We start from the raw sequence: 11716 nt of genomic DNA, 5'->3' as shown, positions 1-11716 counted from the left end.
AATTAAATCAATCACGTTCAGTTTATCAACATACAAACACAGCTTTTCATAACAATTCAAGGAACTTAATCTCTAATTTCTCCCCCTTATACCTTTGCAACCTGATGGTGTAAATATTTGATATGTCAAGCTTGATCCAACAAAATTCATAGTTTAAAATATCAAAGGTCTACGACTTAGAGTTGTAAAGATATCGGAATGGAAAAATTAGAGTTTGCGGCAAAAACTCATTTCCTTTTAACATTCTGAAACTGCATGAATACTCATTCTTGAATTTTTCTCCCTATATCTTAGCAATCTGATGGTGTAAATAATTGATAATTCAAACTTGGACTACTTGATTTGACAGAATTTTAAGTTCAAAATGAGATTATGTCAAGGGAATGCCAAATACCGTTTATGACACTTCAAGAATACCAAAATTAATTCACAAATCTTACCTAAAGTTTAACTTAAAACCATGAAAAGTTTGTTTTTATTATTTTCTAAATGTTACATCAAGGACTGCATAAATATAAACGGACTTATTCCATTTTTGTTCAGTATGTGAAAATTTGAGAAAATAAGAAGGAATCTCATTTCTTCGGAATTTGACAAAATTCAGTAATTTTCTTACAATTATTGTTTATAATCCCTCTGGTCGATAATACAAAGAATACCTTTTTTGACGAAAGTTTGCTTAATTTTCAAAAATAAACCGAGATCTCGCAATTAATTCCTATTTTCTAAACTTTATATTTTTTAACTTGATGTCGTAGTTCTTTGTTATTTTACACAATAAATTCTCCTAGAGTTTGAATATTAAAGAAAGTATTATCATGTTGCAAAGATAGAGAAATTAAAAAAAAGAACAGAGTTTATGGCAAGTACTTGATCACAGTTGAGAATCAAGTATTCATAAATGCATATTGCATCAGAGCAAAAAATCCATCTAAACAAATAAATGTAATCTGACTCTTGCTCTAAATAAAAACAAAAAACAATTTCTCTGAATTTATATTTATTTCAATGAGAAGGCATTATTTATATTCACCGGAAAATTTATTAGGTTCAGGGTTTAATATTCCCTTTCTACTATACCCTGCATACTGAGGAATAGGCTACAGGTAATCCATAAGTTTGGCAACAATCATAGATCAAGAAATATACAGATTTTGCAGATCAAAACCTTCAGTTTGTACACAAAAACCTTTCAGTGAAGTTTATTTGTTGAACTGTGTACATTGTACACTGAAAGTTACCAAATTGAAGACCACAAATGCGCCAAATCTGTACAATTAATTAACTATGGAATCTATACAAATATTGTTCATAACAGCAATGCTGCAATGTGACGGCAGTGAAATTTCAGTCTGTAAAAAATATGGAAAAAATTTCCATTTGTAAAAAAAACAAAGACAAAAGTGATCACCAGGGGGCACTGTAAGAGACAGGTAAAACCCATTTATAACAAGTACAATTAGTTTCATTTTGCTAGTATTTCATTTAGAAAGAATATAGTTCATTTACCAGTACAAAGTTCATTTAGCTAGTACATATGTTCTTTTAGCCAGTATATAGTCCATTTAGCCAGTACATAGTTAATTTACCAGTACATAGTTCATTTAGCCAGTACATAGTCCATTTAGCTAGTACATAATTTCATTTAGTCAGTACATGGTTCATTTAGCTAGCTAGTACATGGTTAATTTATCTAGCTAGTACATGGTTCATTTAGCTAGCTAGTACATGGTTTATTTATATAGCCAGTACATAGTTCATTTAGCTATAGCTAGTACATGGTTCATTTAGCTTGCTAGTACATGGTTTATTTAGCTAGCTAGTACATGGTCCATTTATCTAGCTAGTGCATGGTTTATTTAACTAGCTAGTACATGGCTCAGTTAACTAGCTAGTACATGGTTTATTTAGCTTGCTAGTACATGGTCTATTTATCTAGCTAGTGCATGGTTCATTTAACTAGCTAGTACATGGTTTATTTAGCCAGCTAGATCATAGTTTATTTAGCCAGCTAGATCATAGTTTATTTAGCTAGCTTGTAGATGGTTCATTTAGCTATCTACTACATGGTTCATTTAGCTAACTAATACATGGTTCATTTAACTAACTAGCACATGGTTTATTTAGCTAGCTAGTACATGGTTCATTTAGCTAGCTAGTACATGGTTAATTTAACTAGCTAGTACATGGTTTATTTAACTAGCTAGTACATAGTTTATTTAGCTAGCTAGTACATGGCTCATTTAGCTAGCAAGTAATGGTTTATTTAACTAGCTAGTACATGGCTCATTGAGCTAGCTAGTACATGGTTCATTCAGCTAGCTAGTACATGGTTTATTTAGCTTGCTAGTACATGGCTCATTTAGCAAGCTAGTACATGGTTTATTTAGCTTGCTAGTACATGGCTCATTTAGCTAGCTAGTACATGGTTTATTTAGCTTGCTAATACATGGCTCATTTAGCTAGCTAGTACATGGTTCATTCGGCTAGCTAGTACATGGTTTATTTAGCTTGCTAGAACATGGCTCATTTATCTAGCTAGTACATGGTTTATTTAGCTTGCTAGTTTATGGCTCATTTAGCTAGCTAGTACATGGCTCATTTAGCTAGCTAGTACATGGCTCATTTAGCTAGCTAGTACATGGTTTATTTAACTAGCTAGTTCATGGTTCATATTGCCATTTGTAAATCGAACTAACTATAATATCCGTTTCAAGAACATTCGAATCCGTATAAATGTTTCTCTAGGTGTCTAGCTATACACAGAGCTCAGAGAAATGTTTCTCGAGGTGTTTAGCTCTACACAGAGCTCAGAGAAATGTTTCTCGAGGTGTCTAGCTATACACAGGGCTTGGAGTAATGTTTCTCTTGGTGTATAGCTCTACACAGAATTCGGGGTAATGTTTTCTTGGTGCATAGCTCTACACAGAGCTCGGAGAAATGTTTTTCTAGGTGTCTAGTTTTATAAAGAGCTCGGAGTAATGTTTCTCAATGTGTAAAGATTTATACAGAGCTCGTAGTATGTTTTACACTAGTGTTTTCACTGGACAACTCCAGTCAATCGCTTCTATAATTGCGCTAAGGGAATAAAGGAAGATTAGGCAGCTACATCTCTTTCTCCTCTCTCTTCATCTTTGGATAAGTTTTGAGATCCATGAGACCGGAAAGTTGGGATTGGTTGAGATCTGACAACCCTGAGATCAAGGTAAATGGGGGGATATCTCATTCTCTGGGTTTGGATGAGGATAATGTGAGATATTTCCTGAGAGGAGAGGGAAGTCCGAGCTGTTTTGATCCACGATTTAATCTTTTAGGTCCGATACTTTTCCGTATGGAGTTCCAGGCTAAATACCGCAATTGCTGTGGCTCACTCCAGAATGGAATCATCGCTAGTCTGAGCTGAGCGTAGAGAGGTCCCAACACACGAGGATGCTTTCCTTCGCTCAGCATTATCCTGCTCACGTGGCTCTTCATCCTCCCTGGATCCCGACCCATCTCATGACAGAGGCAGGTTAGGGTATTATCTGCTCCTTCTAAACTATTAGCTTGAACCACGGCGCGTAGAAACCAAGTAAACGCTGACTGTTCTCGGTCATGATCCAGTGCGCTTACGGTTATTGGAGCTGACGGAGCCGGCCGGGGCCAGACCTGACCTCCGTGGTTTACGAGAACTCTGGTCAGCTCGGCGGATTTATCCAGGTAGGATACACTACAGGAGAGTAGACTCCGGTCCTTGAAGTTTATAGAGTTCACATCACAAGATTGTCTAGAAGAGGAGAGCATAAGCTGACAGATCTCTGCTGCCTCTTCCGTTCTTTCCTGAGGTAGGAGATACTCCAGGCAGTTTAAAGGAGTGTTACCCTGGGAGTCCCGTAGCTCCAGGCTAGCTCCGGAGCTTAGGAGTAAATCAACCAGGGGTAGGAGCGGAACAGAGGAGGAGTGCTCTGCCTGGAGTAGGGTGTGTAGGGGAGGGAGTCCTTGAGAACTTATTTGGTTTGGATCACAGCCATCTAGGAGTAGTTGTTTAATGTGTTGTATAGAAGGGGTGGAACTCATGCACTCTGTATGAAGAGGAGGAAGGTTTAGAATGGGTTCAGGGATAGGTTCAGATCCCACCAGGCAGTGCTCTATCAACTCACTTAATGATTTATCTGAAAATAAAATGTCATTAATTAAATCTTTTTTTCGCCCTTTTTTGGCCCAGAAGTAGTTGGCAATGTGAATTTTGGTATTCATTTTCTAAAATATGTGAGATTAATTGAAGAATGACGGACATTTTTTTCTTATAATCCCAGAAAAATTATGAAGATAGAAATTATTCCGCAGTGCATAAATCAAACTCAGTAAACAGTGGTTCCGTAAATTTTAAGTGTTTAAACCATAATATTATGATCCAAAGAAATTAAAATTTCATGTGATCCTTCATTTTCAGAGTTACATGTTCGATTTACATCCGTACCTTTGGTTCAGTATTGTGAGAAAAATTACGGAAGAATTTTTGTTTTCCTAACTTAAAATTGATCATTTTTTAAAGAGTATCTTTGTGAATTGGGCCATTTACTCTTTTATTTTGAGGGTCACTTGAAATTAAGGCGTTTTTAATAAAGTTTGTTAAAACCTAAGTATATTAGATAAGTGGCTACTATTAAACCTTCTTTTAGAGTTTATAATAATACTTACTAAGAAAATACTCTATATTATGTATCTCCGTCCTGCAGGGTTGGTTCTCCAGCTCCCTACTTTTACATCTGGTGGAGAGGGTTAGAACTCCGCCCTCCAGGATCAACTCCGACTCCTTGAACTCCGACTTGAGGGTGGGCTCCGAGGTCGGCCACCTCGCCAGGACAAGGTGTTCCATCCTTTCCTCGATCATTGGCATTCTAGTACTTGGATACATTCACATTCTTCAATCCTGAAAAAAATGTTATATTAAATTTCTAAACCTTACATCTTTGTAAACTTCAGTCTAAGGCTTTTGATATTGTAAATTATTAATTAAGTCAGATTAAATAGTGAATTAAAGGTTTGCACCATCGGTTTACGAAAATATAAAGTTTAATGCTAGTGAGAAGGATAAGAGAAACTGTGGAAGGTGTGTCCAAATATTTACTTATATTTTTGGCAAATAAACGATTTAAGCCTGCTTGCCCGAATTTGCACATAATAAACTAATGCCTTAAAATGGTTGAGATATGTTCTCTCATGTATTGATTTTTTAGCAAATGTATGCTTACTTATGAATCAGGGCGTACGAAATACAAATACAAAACCTTTGAACATATATTTACGAATTATTAAAAATTGCTACGATTTTTATAAAGCCGTTTATTTATTCAAATGTATAAGAAAGTGTTATAAAGCTGCATATAAATGTATATAAAAGTTTAAATGAAATAATATGTACATATAAGAAAGTATATATGAAAGAAGATATAAAAAGGAGATTTGAAAGTATATATGAAAATATATATGAATGAAGATATGAAAGAAGATATGAAAGTATATATGAAAGTATATATAAAAGTATATATGAAAGAAGAAATGAAATAAGATATGAAAGTATATATTAAAGTATATATGAAAGTATATATGAAATTATATATGAAAATATATATAAAAGAAGATATGAAAGGTGATATATATGAAAGAAGATATGAAAGAATATATGAAAGTATATATGAAAGTATATATGAAAGTACATATGAAAGTATATATAAAAGAAGATATGAAAGGAGATTTGAAAGTATATATGAAAGTATATAAGAAATATATTTGTAAATAAATATGAAAGTAAATATAAAAATATATATGAAATCTATTTGAAAGTATATTTGAAAGTATATATATGAATAGATTTATGAAAATTTATATGAAAATATATATGTATGAGTATATGTATAAATGTCCTATATATATATATATCCAGTATAGTGTAAGGTTGAACGAACTCTGTTATATTTAAAGAAATTTAAACCTCTCTCAAATACAATATATATTTCTGAAAAAAATTATATTCTCCCCCCACCCCCCAATTCAACTTTAAATATCATAACTATATCAAAACTATGACCTAAGTGAAAAATACACAACTCTTTTCTAAGACCTCTAATATTACACTGGATTTAGAATAAAAATTCATATATGCAGTTGCGTTACATACTTGAAAGTAATTCAATATCTACAAACTTATCATCTTGTAATAACCTTATGTGAATAACATATTTTTTAAATTATTATTCTTATTTGTTAACTATTACATATTTTGTTATATTTTCATAATTGTGGTTTGGCCGGGTTTATTATCAGCTGTTTATACACATATTTACAGTATACTGTATACTAGGGGTCATTGTCCACATAGGAGAAACCATCAATCAGACCCCCCCTCCCCTCTCTCAACAGTGACATTAAAATTATGATCCTATCAAATTAAGTGCAGTCCGACGGACAGTAATAAATCCACGAATATTTAAGTTTGCACATTGCACTCAATTATTTAGCTATTTATGATGCTTTAGAAAAATTTAAATAAAAATAAAATTGTTAAAATCAGTTAAAATAAAAAGTAAAATACGGGAAGGATTGTTGTTTAAAGAGAATAAAATGAAAATTTATACACTTTAAAATTTCATTTTGAGAAATAGCTTGTTAAAAGTTTTTTAAAAAGTATTTTTAAAATTCTTTCTCAATATGTATTAGGATAGTTGAGAGTGATTTATCTAAACAAAACTTAAATCTTAAATCAACAAAAAAAGATTTTAAAGAAGGTGTTAAACTTGGGGTTTCGTCAGCTTTTTTAGGGACAAATAGAATAAACATTTTAAACAGTACAATATTGAAGCTTTACAGAAAAGTAAAAAATTCAAGCCTCGATAATCTAAAATTGATATTTATTGAATTTTCATTTTAAAAATTGAAAAAATAAATAATATCCCCCACATAAAAAAAGAAAATAATTCCTTTTACCTATCATATATAGTTATGCAGTTATGAATGTGATTGAATGCAAATATTATATTTGACAGAAAATGTCAGATTTCACAAACTTCTATTTCAGTTTCAAAAATCTGTAGAAAAAATCCACGACAGGGAATAATTCAATTTTTCAGAGGATTTATTTTTCGAATTTTCTGTTTATCTCTCTCTCTCTCTCTCTTCTCTCTCTTTACCCTGTACTCACGTCTGTGAGTTCACTAACACGTAAACCGACAGATACAGAGAGGTCAAAGAACGGAGAAGAGTTTTGACCCGAACCCATCTCCAGGTACCCAACTATACTCACAATATATCCAGGATATACTCGAACCCAAGAAGGATACCAGGGGGGATCCGGAAAATGTAGTTTGTATCCACCTGAACTAAGAACAAGAATGAAGTCGGAAGGGAGGAGGTTGTCGGCGTGTGTCTCGAAGAACTGACGGTGGTTGACTGAAGCTGAACTGAGAGAAAAACTGGGAGAGAGTCTAGAGAGCTTCTGCTGCCGGCACAGAGTGAGACAGAGATAGAGCGGAGGGGGGGGGGGGGAGGAGAAACCCGGAAAAATTTTCAACGTGTTTTCTTATTTGACTGAAAGTACCATCAACGCATTTTTATTGCTGCTCATTTAGATGAAACAAATGATATTTAATAAAAACACTAATTGTGAATAAATAAAAATATGAAACTATTTAAATTTTAAAATTTAGACTTCTTCTTTTGAACAAATCGATTATGCAAGTTAAAAATTGCAAATTGCAAATTATTAATTGTAAAGAAAATTAAATATAAATATATGTAAAAAGAAATATTTTGGATAATATAATATTCAGCATAATTTCGCAATATATAAATGATTTGCACTTCATTTTGGTGATCGACTTAACAATTTTATTCTGCTAAATCCTAGTTAAAGATAAAAACTAATTATTATAGTTTTTGAAATTTTTGTTTTAATTTCGAAAAAAATACATCATCATTTTTCTACCTTTATATCTTCTCCTTCCAACTTCGTATTAAAAAAGCAAGATTTAGTTTTGATAAGAAAAATTGATGCGTTTATAATTCAGGAGCCCATTAGAAACGTTTAAAAACTTTTTAAAATATCAAGTCTATCGAGTCACTTCTAAGATATCCGAAATTTTGTTAACAATCAAGCTCATTTCAGATCTGTATAATTTTCCCCAGCATTAATATGTTTTTAACTCGTAAAATATTTATTACAATAACTGCAACAGATATATGTCATATGATTACTGGAAATATTAAACAATTACAAAATAAAATTGACAGTTTTTACATTTTTTTGTTATAAATACGTTAAAAACACATAATAATCATTTATTAGGTAGAATCATAGAGTATAAATAAAACGAAGAGGTAAAGCTTACCTCAGATGCACACAACTAACCTCCCTATTAAAATGTAAAATGTAGATAATTGAAAATTAGTACTGTATTGTATTAGTATTGTATACTGCAGTACATTCCAGTTCAGTTGTTTGTTTATGTTAATAAAATTATGACCAAATTTTGCATCGTGAAAAAGTGCACAAACAATTCTTCTTATAAAATGTGAGTTTTTTTAAAATACCAAAACATTGTGCATGGCTAGACCTTATAAGGTTGGGAGACTCCAAACAAAAAAAGGAGATATTAGTTAGCCAGGGGAAAAAACCAAGTTTGAAGAAAAATGCAACACCATTGCTCTCAACTTTAGGTGAATATGAAAATGAATTTACTGTATTGTTTAATTTATAATGTTTTAATATTTAACATAATTTAAAAAAAGAAGTCGCAATTAAAGATGCGTGCGCATCGTTTTTTTCAGTTCATTTGTTTATCATTTGTTAACTACCCATCCAGTTTTTTTTTTCTTCAGTTTTTCAGTAAAAGTTTGAATTTGTTTGTTCACAGAATAACAAGCAACTAGGGGGGGCAAGCACCCCCCCCTTAAGAAGAGTTGAAGAGGATAAAAATGTTTGAAATAAGAATGTTATTCAAGTTTTAAGCTAAAGGCATGCCCATAGAAAACTTAATATTTTTGACAGAATTTTTAGCTAATAAAATGAAAACCTGAAAATTGGAAAATTGTCAAATGTTTGCAGTCAATACTCTACAAGTGTACAGTGTTAGATGCATAAACATATCGTCATGTACACATCCGACCACTCTATTAATTAATTAATAGGAAAGTCGGTTGTGTACATCTGAGGTTAGCTTTACCTCTTCGTTTTATTCAGGTTTTATTACTCTATGCGTAGCATATACAGTAAACAGGGTGTTTATAAATATATGGCAGAGCCCCAATCCGATCGGAACTGTTTTTTTTGGACATTGAAAAATTGAAAATATCAATAAACAAAATATACTGCGAAAGTTTTATATCTTGGTTGTATTTCCATTCATAGAAAAGTTCTAGCTCTTGCTGAAAAGATTTTGAAAAAAAATAAAAATATTTAGAATTTCTAGCATATCACCAAATAAATTTCTAGCATGTCACCAAATAAATTTCTAGCATGTCACAAAATAAATTTCTAGCATGTCACCAAATAAATTTCTAGCATGTCACAAAATAAATTTCTAGCATGTTACCAAATAAATTTCTAGCATGTCACCAAATAAATTTCTAGCATGTCACAAAATAAAATTCTAGCATGTCACCAAATAAATTTACTTTTCTCAGTCTTGTGCGTCAGAATTACAGGTGAGCTACGAGGTCACAAAGTTGTATCAGTAATGTCGGATAATGTTAATCTTCTCCTTCTCTGTCTAGTGGAGAATAAACGGCAAGGACCTAAAATGTGGAATTAGTTTTGATAAGATAGTAAGTTTTTCAATCTAGGCTTTTGAAAAACAATTAATAAAGTTTTCTAAGATCTCTGTCACATTTTTATAATGCTATCCCATTTTTAACAATCATAGCTCGTTTCTCACTATAATTTTGCCTTTTTTTAACAGTCTTGCATGTTTTTTCTTTAAACAATTACTTACGTCACAAGCGCATGGGTTTCTTAGACTAAAACCGACAAACACAAAGATCCAATCGTTAAACTTATTTTTTATTTAAAAAGCAAAAACAAAAATAAACAAACATAAATAAAGAAGGTAAAATTTAATTTTTCAATAGTTATAAATGGTAGGATCGAAGGGCTCCATAACCTGTAGCTCATGTGAAACAAAACTGAAGAATTTAAAAACTTCCAGGGGTAGCAATGTTCTACAAAATCCTCTAAATATGACGGAACAACGCTTTTATGTTAGGATTGATGTAAAGACATATTTCTTTGTTATTTTGAACTTTAAAAAAAAACTTCATTAATAGAGGTAAAAAATGAAACAGAGTATGAAGAAATCAAGGTATATATATTATATTGAAGTACTATTATGTTTGTCAAGAGAACTAAAATTAACCGTCCTCCAGGGACTCCTAAAATAAAAAGGAAAACAACGGAACCTGTCACAAGTTTGCCTGAGGAAAAATGATAAAATTATGTTAGTTTTCCTCCGGATATAGATATTTTTCAATTGGAGTAAAACAGACTCACAGTCTGCAAATTGCATATTTTTTTCAAGATTGAAGAGCTACAATATCTTCCTTATTGCTACTCTGATAAAGACTTAAATGCTACTTTTTAGATTGTGCATGTAATTATGGCAGAGTACCTTTTTCCGGTTTTCAGACGTATTTCCAAGTGCCATGATTGATTCACAATGCTACATTTGTCTGAACATAAGATTATTATTTTCTCTTTTTTAATTGATTTGCTTTCTTTAAAAATGGACTGGGGGATTCCTTCTTTAGAGAGTGGAAGAATTGAACACTTTTCGCACAAGAAAAACTTCCACATTATAGATAAGATAAACGTTTAAAGAGTACCGTTGTGAATTGGACATGTTTCTCATTTTTAAAGATGAAGGGTCACTTGAAATTAAAACAAAAGTACCTCCAAATAGGAAAATCGATGATAAAGAAAGGTGGTCGTTCCAGTAAAAATATTTTACAAGTTGTTTATGAGCTATTTTCAATCTTTTAAAGTTGAGACACACAAATCGTTGGCTTTAGAGGTTTCGTGATTTTTTTTGGTATATACTAAGATTATACAGAGCGTCTCACATCATATTAGATAATCTCCAAGTTTTAATGCTAAAATACGCATATAGTTCTCGAAAACCTCAGCATGTTCTGCAAGAATTTTTTTGTATTAGCCTTATTTTATTTTTTAAAATGATTCAAATTTTCTGATTAGTCACGAAAATCGTATTTTATACCTAATGATGACGGTCTAATATGATGTGGGATACCCTGTACAATACAGGGTCATCTATAAAGAATAAGACTTCAAAGTAGAGTGTGAAGTTTCCAGAATCCCTGTCCTGTGTTACAAAAAATTTGAGAAAGTGACGAGTTTGAGGTCATCATTAAATTCTCACCCTTTGTGTAGTTAATACTTCTTTTTTAAAACTTTATTGAACAAAAAAAACAAGATAAAAAATGAAATGAAGATACATCAGAAACTAAACAAACATGTGTAGTTAATACTAAATCACAGACCGGATTGACTTCAAACTGATTTTAAGAAATAAATGACAAAAGTTTCATCAATATTGGCGCTAGGCATGCAATCTTTTGATCACTGTGAAATATGTACTAAAAACAAAGTACCCAGCGTCAGGGGGATATTCAGGAATTTGTCCAGGGGGGGGGGGTCAGCAACCGTTGGGGCCTGAAAACCCCGAAA

General features: G+C 32.1%; 1 protein-coding gene across 2 annotated transcripts; it reads right to left on the bottom strand.

The window, feature by feature from the left end:
• Positions 1 to 982: 982 nt before the first annotated feature.
• Positions 983 to 7459, bottom strand: LOC111713182 (uncharacterized). Of its 2 annotated transcripts, none has more exons than XM_023488002.1 (3): positions 7354 to 7459; positions 4681 to 4912; positions 983 to 4151 (listed from the first exon to the last, which is right to left on the bottom strand). In XM_023488002.1, exons 2-3 carry the CDS (start codon positions 4895 to 4897, stop codon positions 3223 to 3225), a joined length of 1146 nt encoding a protein of 381 aa, XP_023343770.1. In that variant the 5' UTR covers positions 4898 to 4912; positions 7354 to 7459; the 3' UTR covers positions 983 to 3222. The 2 variants fall into 2 exon arrangements, with proteins under 2 accessions (XP_023343770.1, XP_023343771.1); XM_023488003.1 differs by having other exon boundaries at positions 7283 to 7454.
• Between the last annotated feature and the right edge of the window lie 4257 nt (positions 7460 to 11716).

The sequence above is a fragment of the Eurytemora carolleeae genome, unplaced genomic scaffold, assembly GCF_000591075.1.
Source record: "Eurytemora carolleeae unplaced genomic scaffold, Eaff_2.0 scaffold1381, whole genome shotgun sequence".
In the NCBI taxonomy this organism is placed as follows: domain Eukaryota; kingdom Metazoa; phylum Arthropoda; class Copepoda; order Calanoida; family Temoridae; genus Eurytemora; species Eurytemora carolleeae.
This window is presented reverse-complemented; position numbering and strand designations above follow the sequence as displayed.